The sequence below is a fragment of the Hetaerina americana genome, unplaced genomic scaffold, assembly GCF_022747635.1.
Source record: "Hetaerina americana unplaced genomic scaffold, ioHetAmer1.1.p SCAF_1, whole genome shotgun sequence".
Classification (NCBI taxonomy): domain Eukaryota; kingdom Metazoa; phylum Arthropoda; class Insecta; order Odonata; family Calopterygidae; genus Hetaerina; species Hetaerina americana.
The window spans coordinates 82,505,050-82,528,074 of record NW_027286069.1 but is presented as its reverse complement, the minus strand read 5'-3'; the positions used below and the strand labels follow the sequence as shown (position 1 = coordinate 82,528,074).

Here is a 23,025-nt window from a genome sequence, read left to right as displayed (position 1 = left end):
CCACATTACCCCATGCGGGTCATAAAACGCACTGTCTCCTAAAAATCTGATCACATTCATTCTCCCGTTTACTCTATAAAAGGAAACCAATGGACCCAGTTTCCACGTTAACAACGAATTACTCTATTAATATAAAATTTAAGAAAAAGACAATTTTTTTCCAGCTTCGGAATTAAGAAAACTACAAAGAGAACATTTGTCACGTACCTGAGAGGAATATTCAATAAAAAATGACTCACTTTTTTATTCTGATAATTTATAGAATAACCTCGAATATAAAATCGCTTCTTTTATGAGTAACTTCGAATTAATTTACTTCGTACTATTGATAAAATTTTTCAGCATTAAAAGGTTTGGAATTCTTAAGTCCATCAGCTACTCCCGTTTCGTGGGAATAACTGGGCCAACGTTTCATACTACGGGGTTCTTATGGACCTTGGGAGTAAAAAAACGCCTTAATAAAGAGTCTTCTTGAGGAAACAGGATACCGCTGTACATTCATGTGGGGTACTATATCAGGGCCCAAACAGCTCAAGAAGGAGAGACTCTGTTTTCGAGTTTATCGGCAGCGTGGAGAAATCCCCAAGAGATTTCAAATGTAATAAATAACTTCATCTGTACATGCTCCGAGTTAGACGCTAAAACCTCCAAAATATGCATACTTCTCTGAAATTAAATTGGCGAATCCATTTCTATTACACGACCATTTTGAAAAAAATTAATCTCGGAAAACTTCAAAACATTGGAATTAGAAATTTGACTTTTTTTACATTCTACCATTAAGTGATGCTGGGTGGAAGTAACGAAAAACTGAAATCACGACGGTTTTCTATACGTCAAATTGGTCGCTCAAATCTTCTGAACCGGAAAGACTTTCCCAGGCCACTGATACTTTCAAAATTACACTTTTCGATTTAGAAATAGTAAAGTTATATAAAATTTAGTTTAGAGTTTCAATTTGCCATCACTTTCCGGCAACTATACAACTTGCTTACTTACGTAATGGAGAATACAATCAGCGAATGAAATGAGTGAAGGGACGAAATTTGTTCATAAAAGTGGAAATAACTCAATACGTGAATTAGTATCTAAGAAAGATTTTTATTTGATCGCGTTCAATGAAGTTACGCTCTCGCGTAGAGCCCTAGTTAAAAGAAATAATTCACAGAAGAGCTGGTTTTCACACTATTTTAAGCATAGATTTTATTTGCAGTATTTAAAAACGTGAATGTAGAACGTAAGTCCCTTCTTCGGTATTTTCATGATTTCATCTCTCCAGATTTATGAGATATTCACCCCACCGACGATGAGTAAAACAAAATGACCATCCGACACTACCAGGTATTTTGCATTAAGAACAACTAAAATTACTAACACTGAAATAATTTTAAAATTACGTACTCGCCGGAAAGTTTAATAAACCGGAACCCTAACAAATGAAAAATGCCTAGGGAAAAAATGACAGATCGGCCATTTTTAAGGCCTAGCCTCCAAAAGCTATAACATATTTCCAACAGTTTATGAGAGCAGTCACCTTAATGAAGATTTCACGAGGGACTTTTGTTCTCAGGCATCATATTCATGGGAACGGTGCATGAACAAGCTCTAGAGCGTAACTCAACACAAAGTCCTCACAAGAATACCTTTCCAAAGACGAAAATTTAATTCACGCGAAGCCCTGTGATAAGCGTGAAGGTTGGAGCCTGGGGAGGGGGGGAGTGGTGAAATTTAATTAATGCTGAAACAAGACAAAATATCGTCCTCGAGGCCGTAAATAGCTGTCATTATAAACCCATCCACGTAAAAGATTACCTAGAAGAAAAGAAGTCCGGTTAAGGTATTTTTGAAACTAGGACCAAAATTAATTTAATTCCTCCAACGTTACCATATATTACAACAAAATCTAGGTTTATTCCTAAAAGGACAAAAAAAATTGATTTTCAGTTTTCTAGACTTTTTCTGGTTCTATTTTTTTCCTCTTCTCTATTTTTTGTCCGATGCATATCTCGTCGAATGCAATGAATAACAGAAGCTCTTTTAATTACTTTACACCTCTCGCGAAAGAAGTTAAAACTTGAGTGATTTGAGGAAGCATCATTACAGTTTTCAACAAAGAATTGATTAATTTGAGTAGCAGTTCTCCAACACCATCCCGCTACCCACCCTGTTCATCCCCCCCGGGTTCAAATCCTAGGGACAACAAATATTTTTCAGTGGTATCCTGATCCCTACTTGAGGTGCTTTGTGGAGAGCACTTTGAGTAAGTACGACGACCGTCAGATGGGATGTTAAACTGAGGACCCCTTAGGGCTTTTCGACCAGAGTGGGCTAATACCGACGCCGAGTTTCTCTCCACTCTTCCTTTCCCATCCATCCCAAATGGCGCAAATGACCTTAGCTGTCGGTCGCCTCCCCTAAAAACTGCTACAATAAATCGAACGTCAACGGCATGCATTTAATGAGATTAAGTATGGTATGCATTCGGTTAAGAACTAAATACAAGTTAGAAGAGTGATTCAAAAGAGTTAACAAAATGAGAACCAATACCATCACAGAACGAAATTTGAATCGGAAATAAACCAGCCGCATAAGATGTAAAACGAAAAGCACGGTGCCTAGCAGACGGTCCATTCAACCAGCGGAGAAGGCCATCAGGTTCTCTTTATTCAAACACAAATTTAACACTACATTTAATTGTAAAATTAAATTACTAATCTACATTGCAAATACTTTCGAAGCAAAGGATGCTAAAAGTTGTTGAACCACGTAAACATTAAGTTACTGATACACAAATGATCGGAAACGACAGCAAGGTCAGCATTGAGGATGAGCATTCAGCCATTACTACCGCAGCGTGGAGTCATAGTGAATACTGTAGCGCCTTTTACGAGAGGCATATAACGGTAAAATAATTTTTCACGAAATTAACCCACTAAATAGCTAACAAATTTAAGGCAGGGGGGATTAAGGATAACTGTAAGCTAATTGAATTCATCTAAATAAGAACTAGAACCTCAAGTTTGTATTAAAACATGACTGATGTTACCTAAAACATTGCAAGGTTAACGATTCAATACGCTCTACAACAGCTAATAGAATTTAAAATGCTGTCCTTCCTATACAATAATTGAATACCTTAAGAAAAACGAGCAATTCTCAAATATCACACCACGATTACTAAGTAACGTGTGAAATTACAAAATGAAAGTCACTTCTCTATTCAGCAAACCTGGTAATGGTAATTTTATCCGCCTATTACGAGAACTGTACCAACAATAACATCTCTGCCGTTCGTAATATCGCTCGAGAGTACAAATAAAATGCACATCTAATAGGAATATTTTAAAAAATTTGTCACTTCGAAATAGGGTTCGGCTTGAGCTGACTCGTGTAACTCTGAAGACTTCAACTGGCATTCCACCGCATACCTCGAGTTATCCAGCAACTACATCCCCCTTCTGAGAATTAAGTAACATAACTACTTGGACAATAAATGGTAGAGAACCTAGGATCGGGTAAAATACAGTTGAGGATGCAGTTCACTCTCCTCTGCCAGTTTTGGCACGCCGAATGGGGTTGGGACGGTGAAAATATGGGAGAAATTATTTGATTTTTATTAAGAGGCCTCCTTCAGTTAGTTCGACGATTTTAATTTTCCAACTTTATTGACCATTAACCATTTTCCAGATTTCATTGCTCAAATTTACATCATCGACACCAAAACTGTCAATCATCGAAATAATCGTGAACCGACTGAAACCGCACTTTCATCGATTCAAACTGTGATAGCGGCATTGGACATTCGATTGAAAGAAATCACAATGAAATTCGATTGACCTAACCAGTTCTAAGCGTCCTTGCCCCCGGGTGTGAATGGAAACCGCGAACCGACAGGCCAAAGGAAAGGAGTCACGACACAGCAGCAGAGTTAGCAATGGCGAAGCAAGGATGAAAGCTGAGGTGTTGCAGCGAAGGATGTGATACTGAGAAAGGTGGGAATATTAAAGACGCTCGAAGTGAGCCCGAGGGCCAGGAGGGCGGGGCTGAGGCATAGGGACTTGAGTGAGGGAGGAGATAAAGTGAAAAAGGAGCGAAAAAACCTGAGTCGGGCAAGAGTAATCGGAGAACGTTTGAAGGTTAACATATATTACAGGAGGAACAGGGATAAACTGCGTTGGATGATGTGTGGCATCCACGAGAAAATTTTATCACGGCCATAACTCCATTCCACGTAAAGTAAAAACAAATGATGAGTCATTGGTATCGGTGGCTAACCTTCGGCTCTCATCAACCTCGATCTATGAATGGAAAATCAGCATAAAGCACGATATCCCTGCCTTTTTAGGAGATACAGACCTTGCACGTGCTTCATAAGGAATACTGCGGGGTTATTCTGTTAAAAAACTCAGCTTATCTACAGCTGTAAAGCGGTCATTGTTATATGCATTAACAATTGCATATAATTCATAAATGGAAATTTCAATCAATACAAATAGTTACAGCATACGAGAAGTGCTAACCGTAAGGGGAGTCGTGTAAATACAAAAAGAAATGAGGACTCATGAATGTAATAATCCTTATCTCTAAGAAGCTTCTTTCAGTAGCTGACCTCATACGAACCACTATACTCTCAAGACTAATCCGCGGCCATTAGTGACATCACCAAAAAAACCCGGCACCAAATAAAAACATGAAAAATGTGTACGCATCATCTCTCGCAGCTCCATTATATATTCCCTTCGTTTGTTCATGGTCACGGTCACGAAACTAAAAAAAAACTTTGATTTAAACCCGCGGCAGTTAAAGATATTAAAGCCCTTGCACCTTCCCGAGTTTTAAATACCGGTGGATAAAATGCCGAAATAAAATCCGTTATCCCGAAGGCGCCAAAAAGGACGAAAGAATTTTATCTTCGAACGTTGTCAGATATCACTTGGACAGAAACAAACACACTCAGAGAAGTTTAAAAGATAGGAATAAAGGATGGGTTCTGTCTTCTCCACGCGTGAGATTACAGCACCATGATTTTAAGCCTTGCGGGTATCTTTAAGACTTGCTAGCCGGTGCCTGAAACCTCCATGTCAAGTCAACAGAACCGTCCGGCAGGTACGTGCTGTCCAGCTATAGTGGATGGCCGAAGGAATGTTATGCTTGCTTTTATCAGGAATGCATACTGGTTAAAACATCCACTGAACGATCAGACGAACGTCGCAGTATGAAGGAAATAAACCCAAAGAGATATTCATTTGCTATACTGAAAATATAGATTTCTAGATTATCATAGGATTACGATCAGCAACTACGGCCTCATTTCCTTCACATCATGTAGAATTCTACAAATTCAAATCAATACTGATAGCGCATCCAGTTCAATTATAAGTATTATATTTTCTTTTCTGCGAGGTAAAATTGGAAGAAAATAACTTGGAATCTTATTATGAATATATGAACGTTCTTTATCGAAGCTGTTTATGTTACAAGCATGCTAACCAAACAACGACTGATGAACGAAGACACGAAATAAAACTAATAAAATACGCAAGTTGCGTCATTATACGAGACTGCTTATAACTAAATACGACAGAGATAAATTTGGATGGGTCACTGAAATCGCATGGAATTGTCGAAAGTCCAATATCTAAGCTGATTAAGCACGGAAAATGTCCAACACAGCACGACTGAATTTTCTTCTCACCCAGATGAGGCAGCATTATTTCAGCCGTGGAGGATGATCTCCGCGATCATATTTACACTTGAAAGGTTACCGAACCAACGGGATGCGTAAAAATTTCACCAGCCGGACCCGTGGAGCCCGAACAAAACTCGAAAGGTGCGGCGAAAGAGGTAAACAGCCGATGGGGAGAGGTAAGGTGTATTGGGGGAGATGGTAGGGGAGGTGAATTGCAGGGAGGTACGCGGAGTGGAACCAGCTCATAAAACTGCACACTGCGGCTTGGAAGAACTGGGTATTTCAAGAGAGGGAAGGCGAGGAGGAGCGGAAAGATTTAAAGACGGGAGGTGAGAGCAGGCTTAGAATGACGAGGAGGCCGGGGAGAGGATGAGATAGAGGGAGAGGATGAGATAGAGGGAGAGGGAGTTGGGGAGAAGTTAAGAGAGGGTGGAGGAGAGGGAGACGAGAGCCTTCCTTCCTGCGATTGTACGCGAAGGCTCTCGCGCCGGGAAAGAGTCGGCCGTGACGTGATCGTCGGGAATGCATGAGTGTGAGAGGGTAGGAGAGGAGCGGGGAGGGCAGGGAAGGGTGAGAGTTAAATGGGTGGAGGGAATGAAGAGACACACACGAATGGCGGGAGGAAGGGTGATGGGTGAGTGGGGGAATGGGGTGGGGTGGGCGAGCCGCGGCGCGGAGGACCCAACGTGGTGCGAATCCAAAGGAAGAGACGGCGCAAGAGAGTGACGTTGGGACGGTGTAAGGGCGCCGGGGCCGCGAAAACGTAGCGGGATTATTGCATGCTAGCGGGAAGAAAACGAAACACGGCGCTCCTGTGGACAATTATAATAACACTCGTCGACGACCATATCAATCTGAGGGCACTAAAGACTATAAAATGTAATTCCGTGAAGCAACCCATGGAAACAAACAAGGTACGGAATTAGACAAGAATGCAACAAAATACAATGATAGGTCCCAATCTAATCCACTGTTGTCAAGACAAAAATGGTTTCAATTCAGCATGTAACCTCACATGTGAGTCGGTTTCTTTTAAGGGCATTTTTCCTTTTAATTTGATTGCGTGTCACCTCCGTAGGACGTAAAGAGGAAAAACCACAGAGGAAATACGGAAAAGTAATAAATCAAGATTTTTCTAAAAAAAAATGAGTAACTCGTGGAACTTATCACTAAATGCCAACTCTAATTCTGACCTAAATGTCAAAGCTGAAATCATCCAACTGTAAATAAGGACGATTACGACATAGAATCACCAGAAGAGCGATGGTTGGAATCCAAGTAAAGACTCCAAACTCGACGCTGAAGTAAAAACGTTCGCAGAAATGAATTACGCTTTTAAAAAAACTGAGAGTGGGGCAAACAAGAGTGATATCACGGCGACAATTCATGAGGGGAGACGTAAAAAAAGGGGTAAAACAAACAGAGATGCTGCTAAATAATACGAACATTATTAGTCTGGCACTTTGGTTCATTCTAAAAAAAGGTAGCGAATTTCTATGAACTTGCCAACGTGGTTAATTTAAATTACCACCCCACCCTGAGGGCGCGGGTTCAAATCCCGGCGGTGTTGAATATTTTTCAGAGGTATCTCGATCCCTACTTGAGGTGCTTCGTGGAGGGCACTTTGAGTGAGTACGCCGTCCGTCGGATGGGACGTTAAACTGCGGACCCCTTGGCGCCTTTCGTAAAGAGTAGGCTAATGCCGACGCCGGGTTTCTCTCCACCCTTTATCCTTTCCTGTCCATCCCCTATGGCGCAAATGACCTTAGCTGTCGGTCGCCTCCTCTCAAAACTACTACTACTACTTAAATTACCACTCAGTGTGACTAGGAGTTCATCAGCTAGCAATGACGGCACACAGCTATTCTCCCGGGCAAGAAAGGGCACCCATACACTGAAACCAAGATTGGGAGGGGGAACTTCGGTGGCAACGGGTGTCCATTTGCCTCACACAAGCAGAGACGTTTACTTTTAACTCCTGGCAAGCAGCTACCGAGAGACGAAAGGAGGGTTCGGGGAGCTCAAATCTTCATTATTCAGGTTCGCTGTACTTGAGAAAGAATCACGAAGTGCTTAGTGTCACTCGCTATATTTGGCATACATGTCTCGTTATCTAAATGACCCGTTATTTATTCACACATTGACCTTTTATAAAGTAAATTCTACATCCACACTTTCATAGTTCCATTGAAGTAATCAGAGGGAACGCCTGGGTTTTACCTCTTCGTCGTGATTTCTACTTTCGAATGAAAGCTGAATTCGGACGAAATAAAGAAAGCCGCCGCTTCCAAAAGATAGATGTCTTAGCTTCAAAACAATCGTGGAAAGCATAAGTAATACGTTACAATAATACCTAAAGGAAGTTTTATAAATGATTACAAAGGTGTGGGAATTAATTCGTCCCCGACTAAGGCAACTTTCAGGAAAATGGTTCGGTGGGCGGCAAAGAGGGCACATATTGAATTGTAATCAATGACGCAATAGCAAAAATATCTACGCTTGCCTATTAAAAAATATGGACTGACAATCATCTTGACGAAAAATTTATCAATATTAAATTATTCTACATACATATACACAGGTAAATGGGGTCGAGGTACAACCGTGGAAGAGGTTGCTCACAAAGTGCTACTTCTCCAAGTACGACCGAATGTAAAAACATATACCCACGCCTTATAGAATCCCAAGTCACGGAATCTGATGCCAAATCAGCGAAACCACCTTTGCTTTCTCTGTATATTTCCATGAACTCATTCGTTCATTGAATACAAAACCTGCTAACGGTAGAGGTATCGTCAGGCTGTTCATAAAATTTCAAACATTATTGGCAAGATATATTCACCGACTACAGAACTCTTACTAGATGCAACAATACAACACAAGCGTGTAGAACGCATTTAACAACAGCACCTACTTCGACAATTTACATATAAGCTCTAACATTTATATTCTGGAAAAGCATGCATAGTTTTGACAGAAAAAAATACTTTTATTTTTATCATAAAAGGCAAGCTTTTTCTCAAATAAAACCAGGAAATATACAATACTCGTAAATGAATATGATCAATGTGATGATGATGATGAAGTGAAAAAAAATCCGACGAATTACATATTCAGAGAATAAGTTCTAAAAGCATCAATTAACTTTCCAAAAAATTAAAAAGGCAGCTCACATGACGACTTTAGAAACAAAGCCACAGAAACTGAAGTCTTTAAATACCCGTCCATCTAGTTAACTAAGGGGCTCACCACAATCCATCAATTTTGACAGCAAGGATTTAAATACATATGGCAATCACAGGGAGACCTGCGTCGCGCCCGACCGCTAAGCGATCTTACCATCAACAGAAGTGAATATTGACGCTCAGTGAACACCTTGTTATGTTTATCATTCAAATGTTGTGGTAGACACATTGAGCATTATCCCTGGTTGTCTATTTCAGTGCATTTCGCCGAATGTAGCCCGCGCTTACAAAGAGCAAACAACTGCTTTAAGTAAAAAAAAGGAACACATGAATGGTTATTTCAAGAAACAAGATCCACAGTAAAAAAATCCACGAAACAAGTCATTCCCAAAGCAAACTTCAAAAATACAACTTCTTAGCTGTGAATTTAGCCCACTGCATGTTTGAGTTCACCATCCTCTTAAGCACACTAATTATAAGCCAGCGCGATCAGGGTATTACATAATACGAAAAACACATTTCGCGAAGTAACGTCACCGTGCGAGTAAACACATCAACAAGAACTGCCTCAACCTCGGGAAATGATTTTTTGAAAGACCTCCAACACCCAAGGGCACGCGAGTTCTCTCCTTTCTTGGATGTGAAATGACTGAAGTACCCAATGCACATAGGTAGATTAGTTAATGGGCACATAACGCGTTTCCACTAAATCACAAAAAAATAATGATTTGAATAAGTTGAACAAGAAAAATAAGTTTTGGCGAGGCAACGACATTACAAGTGAAGAAAAGGTCGAAAGTAAATAATAGGGGAAATTTTTGGCAAAGAGTAACAACTTGAAAGCGAAAACAAGTTCCTGGCATTATCAAGACAGGCCGCTAGACTATAAAAAATAACAATGACATCCGTCGACAGCTTACGTCATTCTGAGAACAAGTTTCCGCAGAAAACCAACCAAAGCTAGATAAAACTGTGGATAAATTACTCGTATCAATTAGCAAACTTTTAACTTCTTCTTTCAATAAAATTGATCATTAAGCTCATTCCATAGAAACAACCGAATCTGAAGGGAAAAACCCTAGGCACGCGATTATTACCAAAATCGCTAAAAAAATTACTGCTTTTCTCCGGGTGTGAATACTAAAATGCCGATGTTTTTCTTTGAGATTATAAGTCAATGACTCTGTAAATACTGCAAGCGAGCAAGACTCAATGGCATAGTAAGCAAAAAGAGAGCTCGCTCTTTGTTTTAAAAAAAATAATTTTTAAAAAGATCATCTACTGGCGGACCTCAGCACACGACCACATTCCCATGTTCACTCTTCCAATTCCATGACACCTTTAGGTAATTACATTTCACAACGTTTATGTTTGTTGGACGGTCAACAGCACCACGATTATCAACTTACCTAACTCAACTTTGAATTTTTAATAAATAATAAATGTGCCTCTAAAATAAGTCAGCTCAAGTTAACGTAGAGCGCAAACCACCTGGAGTGCCTCACACGGCGACAGACGTAAAAGAGAAATGAAGTCGAAGGAGGATTGGAACCAAGACCTCGCTCGCGGGAGTATCTGGTGGTTAGTATAACTGAGCCGCATGGATGGCTTCAAGAGAATGTTGTACATATATCTCAGACACACAGCATGAAATTTACCAATTCTCGTCGAACATCATAAACACTCTCCATTTGGGAAAATACCAGAAAAAGTTAACAAAAAAGAAAGCATTATAATTTACAAAATTTATTTTCACTTTCTGGACTAATATTTAGTCCACCCAACTCAAACTCTGACTTGGAAAATGAAGAAACAGAAAACCTCCAAAGAAAAACATTTTTTTCGCTGTGTTATGCAAACACTAATGTGTAACGTAAGCATATGTTTTGGCGTGAAGTGTCCGAAATGTCAGGGTCAAATTGCGTGCCTGGAGAATCCCCACGATTAATTTCAGCATCGAAAGATGGTAGCGCGAATGCCGAATGAGCACAATCAAAGGAAGAAAAGATCTCACGATGTGAGAACCAATACTGACACGAAATCACAGTCGTGGCGACACCGATCGAGACGAGTGGACACGTGGGACACATGCGAGTGCCTCCCCAGTAGCCTCCCCCTTCCTCCACTCCACGTCCCCGCCGGCCGCACTCTTGCTCCCGGCGGCGGAGACACGCGGCTCGACTCCCGAAGGAAAAATGACGACAAGGAATTGAAGGATCGACGCACATAACGCGGGCGCTCAAGTCGACACCCCCTCCCCCCCCCCCCAACTAACTTCAGACCCTTCTAAACATTTCCGTGACCACTTCAGACACCTGTTGCGCCCGAAGGAGGAGGATAAAGATTCACGGCGTATGCGAGTGTTGGTACGGGGAATTGTGAGAGCGCAAGGTGGGGCGGGTGGGAGGGACACCAAGTACAGTGGACCCCTCTTACACTTTCTCGGTCGATGAACCTTCTCTAAGGCTTTACACCGAGCGCGTCGTTGCCACGGATCCCGGCGATGCGGTATTCCTAGCTCCCCGGGGGTGCGGGGTGCCGACCAAGGTTATGATCGGGAACTTACACCCGAGAGCATCCTTTAAGCACACGAATTCGTAAGATGAGCGATATTTTGGACCCGATTCCGGTAGAACACGACAGCGTTTACGGGTACGAAAACAGCAACGGCTGGTGTACAAAAAAAATACCTCCAGAAAATTCACTCACACCTGAGAGCACCGCTACGAGGGCGGCGGGCGTTACCATTATGCATCGATTTTCAAGGACTGATAACTCGAGAATATGAAGGCCCCACATAACACAACCCAATAAGCCGAACAAAAAAATAACGCGCGGGTTCACTGAGCAGGTGCCGTCAACCCCAATCTTGTGGAGGCCGGGTCGATACGGAAAACCCCTTTCGACGCTCCCACACTACCGGTCAGTCTAAATTGGTGAAAAAAATGGCACATACGATGTCCAAGGAAGTAGGGATGCGACAAATGGAAAACTTTAACAAATGGAGGGCTTGAATTCTACGAAAAAACACGGAACTACATTCGCCCTAAACGTACCCAAAATGTAAACTGTACAACAGGTCCACCAAAGTGAATGCATTGCCAAGCCGTACAATAATTTCCCTGCTTAGGAGTGATTTCGAGGACAACGCTTGGAATGGACGAACAGGGAACAGTTCTACGCGCTTGTTGGAGTAGAAAAACTCAACACCCAACACATTTTATCACAACTAGGAATTTTTAAAAAACCAAACAAGAGCAGACCGTGATGACTTCAAGATATTACTGATCACGCTATCCTAACAGACATATGGTCCAGCACCCTCTGAAACACCTGTTATTATCATATCCCTTAAGCACTGTAAATTTTTCAGTCGACCCCTTTGTGAATTTAAGGAAAACGGACAACTAAAAGTAAGAAAAGAGAATGTATTCATAATTAGGAAACTTTTGCGAGTAGTGTTGGTGCCGATACATATTACTGGAGTCTAGCATTAAAATATTCCTCAACGACAATCAACAATTAAGCGCAAATTAAAAAAAATGCACATTTCCAGAATGAGAGCACTCGAGAGATATGTTTCATATGTAACACGCGAAACATCCCATTCTTTCCTGGAATTCAACTAAGATGAATATTCAAGCTTAGGTATTCTTGGCAGATGAGTTCCACAATATTCGAAAAGACACCTGAAAATAACTGAGTAATTATGAGGCGTATAGCGCTGAATTCCAGTATTATTTACATGAAACATTATTCCACTTACGAAATTAATTTATCATATCAAATATCCTTCATAAAATTAAGACCAAAAAAAAGAGGAAATGACATTCAAGAAGCATAAAATTACTCCGGAGAAAAATCTTGAAACTACATTTAAGTCATTATTCTGAGGAAAGATTAGAGCCTTAAAATTTACGCTTTGCGGAAATATAGGGCATTTTCCCATGATAATTTTAATTAAATGTTGTAATATTTCGCAAACAAATAACAAAAAAGAAAATAGGCCTTCACTTGTTTTTGAGATCATTAAAATAATTGATCCTTGCAACCGTTTTCCCGGTCAAGGCAAATGATTTTTACACTCCGAAATTGTTGCATTGAAACGCATATTAGCGGATGACTCTGTTAAAAGTCACTGTTGCGACAACTCCCACAATTTATTTGGTAATTGATAATTATTGACCACCAACCCCTGCAGTTTTTTTCCAATAAAAATGAATATATACTGCAAAATTTAACAAAAAAAACAACCGAAAAATATAACCCTGATTTTCAACTTTCGAGTTCCAGCATTATAACACCACCCAGATGATGAAGTTAAAGCACTGAAACCCGAGTCGTGATTTGATTTTTTGATAAAAATTTTGCAATATCACAATTTTTATGTGACTTGTATCCATTAAAAACGGATTTGGAGATGGTAAATATGATTTCCTTATCTAGATTCAACGGAGCTGTGTTACCGATTGATTAATAACTCTATGTGGACCACAATCATTGCGAGTAGACTATATGGGTATCAAATATTGCCCCAAACTCCATAAACAAGGTAGGTCCCAAAAATAAGTAGAATAAATCTTGGGGGGAATGTATTGCAGATCAAATTACAAATTGCTAAAATTCTTCATAAGAGCATCCTATGTACCCACACACCAATGCCAGTGCCTCCGCCAGCTGTGGTATGCTTCCTGTAAGGCATTAACAGGACCCTCGTTCAGGCACCTCTTCATGGCCTCTTTGATATAATCCAGTGGTCCAAAATGGTACTCAAAGGGGTTATACCTGAGTCGTACTCAAAGACCCATGTCTCGTCACCAGTAACCACCTATTCTAAAAAAAATCGGGTCACTTAACCGAGGTCCAAGGCAAGATTGTCACACAAGCAGTCTTCTGACAGCACCTTGGGGACCATCTTGGCACACCTTTCTCATAGCTAAATCTTCCGTAAGAATGCAATGCACTGTGGTTTTCTGAATATTACACTCTTCTGCTAACATCCGGACACTTTGGGGTCAATCGTAATAGAGCATGTGTCTCACGTTTTACACATTTTCATCAAACTGTGTAGTTAATGGATGTCCAGGGCATTCCTCATCCTCAACCTTCTCTCTACCCTACCAGACAATGCACAATTTCATCGCATATCATTGCTCCAGCTAAAGTGGCATCGTGAATTCGTGACGTGACCGTCGACCAGGGTTCCAGTCCATCAGCAATCAGCACACTGTAAATGCCCACAGTTAACTGACGTGGGTCGCGTTTCTTTCCCACCACAAATCACCCCACTCCAGCCATCAGCATTGATTGCAAAAAAGCATTCTACTTATTTTTGAGGCAGACACTGTATCCAGAAAGGTATTCCTTAGATTAGAGCTCTTGGTTGCTGGCTCAAGCCGGAGTGATATCTACGTGATCATTCCCCCCCGTTACAGAACCTGAAAAGTTGAAGGCAAAAGAGGGAAGGAAACAGGCCACCTACAAAAAATGTGCGAATTCCACTGCCCGTTCGGGCTTTGCCTATTACATCCATTTTCGAACAAAGACTGGTTTTGTTTCATACGGGATATTAAACACAAACGTAGATCCTGTGTTGCAAACAAGCAGATGTAATATCACCTCAGGACTACAACCATAAGATGAGTATAGTAGTAAGTAAATAAGAGTAGTAAGAGTAATAATAGAGCTAATTGCCACACACATACATGTTTACTAAATATTACCTCAACTAAAAATCACATTATTGTCTTGCACTGATGCAAGAACATTATCATCGACACCTCCTCGTATATAAAGGCGAACAGATGGTCGAGGGCGACAAATGAGAAAGGCATTGGTCTCAAGACAGAACAAGGTTGTGACGCCAATGCAGTTTCCAGGAAGTTTTTCCGGATGGCTCCCTATAACGGCAAGTACGCCAGGAGAGTGCAGATGAGGTCGGAGAAAAGATAATAAATCAATTACAGGGAAAAAATATGAAAGCTGATCGGGGTTCTCCCAAATATACACACGTACATTTAAGTAGCAGTCTACGATTTCATCTTAGTCATATCAAAGAGAAATATTTCGCAACTGTTCAGAGCAAATGCATAAATTTTAAGGCAGCATTAAACCTATGATTGCGAAGAGGAATTCGAGGGGACTTTAGAAAGAGAATAAGCTGCTCTCGTCTTCGACCTTAAAACATCGGATGAAATAGATCAGAACGAATTGAAAGGTACGATGTACCGGAAAGAAACAAAGTCTAAATCCTGCCCCCGTGAACAAATACACTCAATGTATGTTACGGATAAATGAACAGACCAGAAAGAGTCCTCATCCACGGTTGGAGGTTAAAGGAGCCTTCGAATTCTAACAAGAAATTGAAAATCCAATATAATGAAATCAACGAAAAACACGAGCACCAGTATTCTTACACGCCCGCAAGATTTTTTCTACACAAATATTCGATACATGTACTGCAAATTAGATGATCTCAAACGATTAAGAAGTTGGGCCTACAAGTCAATTCCAGTCAGAAACGAATCAAGTTATCCACATTTTCTGATATAATTTTCGTTCCATATCGATTCGTTTTCAAATACCATTCCCTGACGAAACAACCATTTACATTCCTATGAAAATAATCCGTTAATTTCAATCAACAACTAACCGCTACTGGAATAATATTAATTAGTGAGAGATTCCATTAAAAAATGGCATCTTGAAATATTATTGTTTCGGAAAAGGAAAACAATTAACAATAATTTCCAAAGCATAAAAAGGCAAGTGCTACGAACGCATTAGGATTCTATCTCGTGAACACGTACGGTCGACTGCGGAGCCACTCACCTACTACTCTTAATAGCAATAAACGGATGGGCACGGGGGGATAGGGTGATATCGAAGAGATTGATAGATTCGATGAATTAGCACTTTTGCTGCGAAATTGCCATTGGATGTTATTTAGTTTCAGAATTATTAGAAAGATGTAAGCTGAATGCTTAACATATGACGCCAAGTTGCCATTAGAACCTAGTCCTACGGTTTAAATGGTGAGCATTATTAATTAGCAAGAAAAAACTGTATTTTCCATTCTTTTTAATTGAAGTAAATGCGTGTACATAGTGTTATGTTACCTAAGAGCATTCATGATGCTTTTCTGCAGCATCACAATCCTTACCACCGATAGCCATCTCAAGAGTACCATTAATTTATTGTGTCCTTACAATTTACAGGCACACTACGAAGTTAAATCAAATTCACTAAGCATTTAAAAGTTGGCATCTGGGATAGCGTTTGGGAATCTGAGCAGAAAACAACTTGTCAGCTCCACGTGCAATTGTGACACATTTCGAAAATTCAGTCAATAATCGACATTTGTTCAGCGGTGAGAATATCGAATGCAGAACCAGTTTTTCCGGATTTTATCCTCGCAATACGTTGTTAATCAGAAACAAGCACCGCAGTAAAATTCCAGTCCACGCATCTCCCTGCCCACCCATTACTATAGCGAAACTCAAAGCAATCGCTTATCGTTGGTTTCCAGTAATAACATACATTGGGTACCCAGACTCTGGCTTTACCTACGACTATTTTGGGCAGAATATCAGATAGTCTGACGAAATATTTTATTGCATGAGAACTTCATCATGGAATCTGCCACCCTCGTGTTGCTAACTAATTGGGGATCGCACGCCTACCGCTTCTACTTAATTTTAAACTATGCGAAACGTTTCGGAAACACGAAAAAATGCCAATAATCTTTATGTTTACTGTATATTCACACTGCCAACCTGGAGGCACTAGGAAATTCTCGCATTTTAGGAGAGTTAACAGAGTGAACGAATTTCCGAAAGAAAAAGAAATCTGACGGTCCGAAGAGAAAAATTAAGCACGACGAAGGTAACACGCCACGGGACCCGCCGAGGGCGGAAATCCCTCATGCCTAGCGAAAGAGCCTTTAGGGAATCAAGCGCTGCTGGTAACCAAGGCAACCAAGAGGGGACTATCCATCCGTCGCCCGCGCGTGGGCCACACCCAAAAGCAGCCCACGCCCACTCATGCTCGCCCTACGGCCCTATCCTAACAGCGCCGAGGACTCGCGGGGCCACGGCAGGCCACGAATTACGCACCAAGAGCAGCCCACGCCTCGGCGAAGTCGCCAGCCCACGGACATCGTTACGTTATCGCGGAAGGAGAGGGCCCGGCAGGAGACCCCGAACCGGCCTTTTTAAGAGAGAGCAGGGAAGAGAAGCGAAGGAGTAACGGGATGCTGTGCTGCAAGGCGCCGATCTATCTTCAGTGAACCGTATCCAAAAAGCGAAGATAAAAGCTCTCCGATTGCCAGGATTACACAAAATATACACAAATAGATCAGCAATTGGTTATCTACTTAAAACCGCCATAACTACACGCCGTTCTTTGGAGCAAAAAAGACGTAAAACTAGAGCAAGACGAGACGGACTGCGCCCGCACTGCCTTAGGACTGAGAAAATACCAGTATCTCAAAGCACACGCTGTGAAAGTACTCCCTCAGAAAATCAAGTCGCTCGTTAGCATCAAGTCCTGGTGGGCTTTCGATGGACCCTGACACTACACTCCACTGTATTCCTACGCCCCGACTAAATTGACACAAAATATCCTTAAACCAAATATTACATTAGCTCTTTCTTTATCACTTTCTACTTTTAACCTTCGTAAGTTCCATCCGAAATGCATATTCTATTATTCCCTCTTATCTCGCTTTACCGGCATTCTACCCTCTGTCACCGTGTTAAGTACCCCACCGCCTCTTAGCATCCTCCTGAACACACTTGTCCTGTCTTCTTCGAAAACCTCCCAATAGCCATCTCTTCCGCAACCATCGGTTAACTCACAAGAAGCTTACGTGCTGGCTACTTTCTCAGAGGAACTCAAGTCAACTTTGCCTAACTTCAAACCAGAAATAATATTAATAATTGCGAGTTACAAATAGCCTCGCGGAAAGAGATCACCGTCAACGAGAATCAAAGAAAAATTATAACATAATATAAAGTCAAAACAACTCAGACTTATTAAATATGGCTCTTCTACTTTCATTCGTGGTCGAAACACGTAGAGTAAAAATATAAACACGTGCAAGTTTACTACTTCAGTGAGTAAAAAAACATAATTATCAACATCAACTTAAGAGAACGATTTAAACCAACTCAGTTCATCGACGTCGTCATGTTATGAAAACACTAGCGGTTGTCCTGTTCGCTGCAAGCTGAACGAGGGAAGTGCATGAGATCACAAGAATAAGTTGATCGAGAATCACAACAACGTAACTAGTCTGTGAAGGTGGTCAACAAAAGCAAACCGTGGGATGGTGAGATACAGCAGTGGATTCGGGAGGGGGCAGGGACGGTGCTGGACCTGCGTGCGTGACCTTAAAGGCTCAAGGTCGTGCTCAGAAAGTACGACAAGTGGGAATGGCACTGTCTAAATTGGAGACGAGACAAGACGCCACATGAAGAACCCCAGCCTTAAGTCCCACTTTGGTAGTGGACGCGATAGTAAAAGAGAGCACTTGAGGCTCTTTATGGCATGCTCTTAAAAGTACGAATAAAAAATGATGGTTTGACTAAACACGGCAACATCATATCATGTTCATTTCCTGTTATTTTCTATACATGGAGGTAGGAAGTGTACCGATTACGGTGTGCAGACAAGAAAGTGCCCGATTTAATGAAGCCGAAAAAGCTGGAGCAAGTGGGAAATTTCTGGAGCGGCCAAAAATACTAATACTTATATTGGAGTCTTACATAGGAAATTAAGTGAATCACTGAATAGTGAAAGGAAGTAACTACCGCAAAAGTACCTGACCGTCAAAGCTGGGAATATTAAAAAAAAATTATTGGGAGACTAACTTCAAAATACCTTCGGATTGAAATGACTCATGAAATAACTATGATTTTATATTACCAGTAAGTTGACGGCATTAATTATAATTACGAAAAAATGTATGCAAGGGAAGTAGTACCTATTTCTTTCATATTTTAAACGAAATTCTCAAAATATTCTCTATTAAGGGTACGAGAGTAGCTGGATCATCTGAACGTGGTGGATTTTGAATCGGTTTCCGAGAATGGACTTGTCTGTGCGAAGATGTTCAGAATAGCATTTAATGGGCGAAAAGGCTTCTTCCGTCAGGACACCTGGCCATCTATTTCAATGCTACTAAAGCCCTTGTGATGTTTCACTAATTCATACAAATAGGAAGCCTATCATCACTACAGCAAAAAAAGATCAACAGGCCGATAATTTAAAGCAGTTCTAACAAGATGCAGGCAATATATCTATTAAAAATTAGCATTATAAAAATTCAACATTTTCACGAGGACGGACATCACAATATAAATGACGCAATTTGCAAACCACTATCTTTCATGCAATTCTAGCGATAACTGAATACTGCTCCACGGTTTTCTAAGGACGGGATAAAGGGGTGGTGTATGCATTATGTGGGAATTGTGCAACTACAGAGGTTTCGTGAGAAGCGAGGAAGAATTTGGGCAGAAAACTGACGGCGTAATGCGATCGAATGGGTAAATAATCACTGGATAGGTAATAAAACAATGCCCTACTGCGACGAAACCTCGTAGGAAGTTATGAAAATATGTTCATTATCCCAGTTCCGATGATAAATCACCATTACGTAAAATACTTGCACAAAAATTGACCACGTGACATTTTTCAAAGAAGGAATGGCATTAGAAAAAAACTACCCACGCATAGTCTCAGGTGGTATAAACTATGGTGGTATTTTAAGCATTTGAGATCACTTTATTAAGCACGATAGCCAATCAATACGAGTACCACTGGGACGTTGATCTCTGTCGCATACCCAAATTCTCAGTCAAATTGCCATGTATTTCAATTAACATAAATGAGTTATATAAAAAACATCAACCCATTAAATTTGGCTAATTTCAACATTGTTCATTTATTAAGACTTAAAAAGTAGCAAACTGCATCAAACGCAAAAGTGAAAGGCACTACAGATGGGAAATAGTGCGTCCATCTAAGTCATTAGTTAACAATAATACGTACATCTCAAAATCACATAAAATTAGATTGCATTATGCATGAGTACCGTTGAGTACTCTCATCATTTTCTTCGGTAGTAATGCGTTAAAATAATGCAATAGAAATGATATGAAAGATTATTCCGCTATACGTCTACACGAAAATGGCATTGCATTGTGGAGATAACTAGCTATTTTCCTCAAGACGAAGTGTCATATTCTGATGGATAAACTCCCCAAAGTCAATGGATTAAAAGCAGATGTCACTAGCAAGAAAAAGCATAAAGTAGAAGTGTTTCCAATATTAACGCAATTAATACACTAAACGTAGAATTCGGAACAAAATAGTGAACCTATCAAACAGTTCTCTAAATAAATAAGCCACAATAATACACGAATACAGAGGAACAGTAAAATGAGATCAATATAGCTTCTTCATCGCTTGGTTAATAGGAAAATTAATATTTGTCCTCTAGTAAATAAATCTGCAATAAACGATACAACCACAGAAACTGTAACGCAAGTTGTATTCAATGATCTTATCAAGCTTGGTGAATAACTAAAAGACGACAAAATAACTCAATATTAATAAATAATCAGTACGTCTTCACAGCTGTCTAATGATGCGAAAAAATAGTGTGGGATGACAGACAAAACATAAATATTGACAGAATCCTATTATTTTAATGCACTTAAGGAAAATTTACCTACGTAAAGGATACTATGAAAATAATTCCAATAATAACCCCAGGGACCAAACGACAGGTCTTCATATCAGCTGAGAAAACAAATGAAAAAACATCTTTAAAAGGGAGTGACTGTACCATTATCTGTGATAATTATTTTGCTCTTATGCACACGCAAACACACGTAGGAAAACAGTTCCATCACTCCTTCACATCCAGCATTAAGCACTGGAGTTATAACTTCTTCTGATGCACTGAAGGCGCCGATGCCGGTCTCATCTCATCCATTTCATGCACGTGGGGGGTGAGGAGGTACACTATAGACTTCTCGTAGCGTGACAAGCCTTAACTTAACACCAAAACTAGATGATACTGCCAATGCTATCTGCGCCGAGAAGCACTAATTAACTCCACCAGCATTCAACGAAATCACACTGGTTATCTTACCTTAAAATTACAGCTTTGCACCCAGGGTAGTAAACCATCAATAAATTGTCCAATATCCGTGCATTCGATGGGTTGATCAGGATTTCCTAAGACTGTTATGACGGCAGTTCCGATAGCAAGTTTCTTTTTCGTGTCGGTGGTTGACAGTAATGGCATCAATGTATCCAAATTAATTGGACTACCTGCGGCGATGCCAATGGAAATTGCCAACTGGCGGTTTGAATGATGTGCAGCCGATGCCATCGTGGGGGTGATAGAAACACTGTTTAAAGAAAAGGTGTATAAATCCACATTAAATTATTTAATTCAATTCAGAATTTATATACTAATTATAAAAGAAATAAACTTTAACCTTCATAAAGTTAACAAAAGTAATATATATATATATATATATATATATATATATATATATATATATATATATATATATATACACATATATATACATTAAATAACATTTAATAAATATAGTAACTCAGATTTCATTTATTTAACTTCATATACACAAATGATGATGATCATGAAATAATTTTGGGAATCAGTCCGTCGAGATTGCCATTTAAGTAACCTTTATGAGTGCATTTACATTCATAAAGGCATGCGATGCTTTCGGCACATCTCCAAATAAACTAACACTTGCAGATTCCAACTGGTCATTATAACATAGATCTATTAACTCACTCTTCGATAAACAGGCACGCACTGCATACGATGAGCATATGAGTGCGACGCACGCAAAAATATATATAAACAGCATCACGTAGTAGTTCCAGGTACTAACCATACTTGGAAATATTAATTAGCATAATGAGCACAACATCGACAATACTAATAATTTGAATGTCGACTTCTTTCCGAAGCGACATGAAAGGCATGTATATTATTCAAAAATAAGTCATCTTAAAAACCAAGCAATATGCTCAGAAAAATAGTGAAAAGTTCAAAAGAAAGCCATGCCATCCCGATAAGATATGAATTTCGGTCGTGCGAAATAAACATTCATATTTTAAAAACAACTCCATGTAGTGAATTTGGTAATTATTATTAATTGTTTATATTTTCAAGGGGTGAAGTTTTAATGAGAATTGCAAGGACGGGTCACACTCAAAATAGTTATAATTGATGCTAACAGAAATTTTCTTAACATTTCCAGAATATTTTTCTTGACACCGCTGCAGATGAGTAGAAATAACATGGTTACAACTTGGGGAAATTACAGGAGTTAAAAAACTACTCTATTACCACCATTATAAGCTTAAAGCAATTCATGCAAGCATAACTGGCATCTGCAGTATCAAAACAGTAAAAGCTACGGTTCGAAATAATACACGCTGATTTTTGAATGTAGCTTAGGGGTCGATATGTTAACGAATGATTAATTCTGGATAAACAGCAACATCAGCCAAAAATGGTACGTAAGCTGAATTGCTCGAGTTTAAAATGTCTCTTACCTCTTAAATTTTACAAATAACCCCTTCAAGAGGCATTCACTTCATGAAACGAGGCTACAGAACATGTATCAACTTCGTAACAACTCCGCCATATTCCTGAACTGTAGCAGACTCGCGCCTCTAGGTTATCATTTGTGAAACACAGACAAGTATGGAGATATCCTGGATGTGACATCACAGTCACGTGACAAAACTCAAATTAATCTGTCTTTTGGGTTATTTGTAAAATTATTTCATTGCGATACAGAAACTTTCTATTAACTACATAACTTTTTAAATGTAGTATTAATGGAATATAATTTAAGGGTAAGAGCCAGAAACTAGAACTTAGAATATTCCATTGACTAACTTATTACACGCGGGACGATGAATGCTGGATTGTTCAATTGTGGAAGTGTTTTCTATCAATTAAACTGCCTTTAAAACAGCGCATGCCAACGGAGGGAATTATTAAATAAGGTATGTGTATTTTATCTCACCAGCTTTATTATCCTAGAAAATTTACTGGATAAAAAAACAGGGGTTGTATATATATGT

General features: G+C 39.9%; 1 protein-coding gene across 12 annotated transcripts in view; it reads right to left on the bottom strand.

Moving 5' to 3' along the window:
* Nucleotides 1–22,603, bottom strand: part of chb (chromosome bows) — a 228,678-nt gene extending 206,075 nt beyond the window's left edge. For all 12 annotated transcript variants that reach the window (XM_071592444.1, XM_071592462.1, XM_071592469.1 and 9 more), the window contains exons 1-2: nt 22,489–22,603; nt 21,038–21,299 (exon numbers count right to left, since the gene is read on the bottom strand). In XM_071592444.1, the coding sequence (XP_071448545.1) occupies nt 21,038–21,280 (243 nt within the window). In that variant the 5' untranslated portion in view covers nt 21,281–21,299; nt 22,489–22,603. The remainder of the gene's footprint in view (nt 1–21,037; nt 21,300–22,488) is intronic.
* Nucleotides 22,604–23,025: the final 422 nt, after the last annotated feature.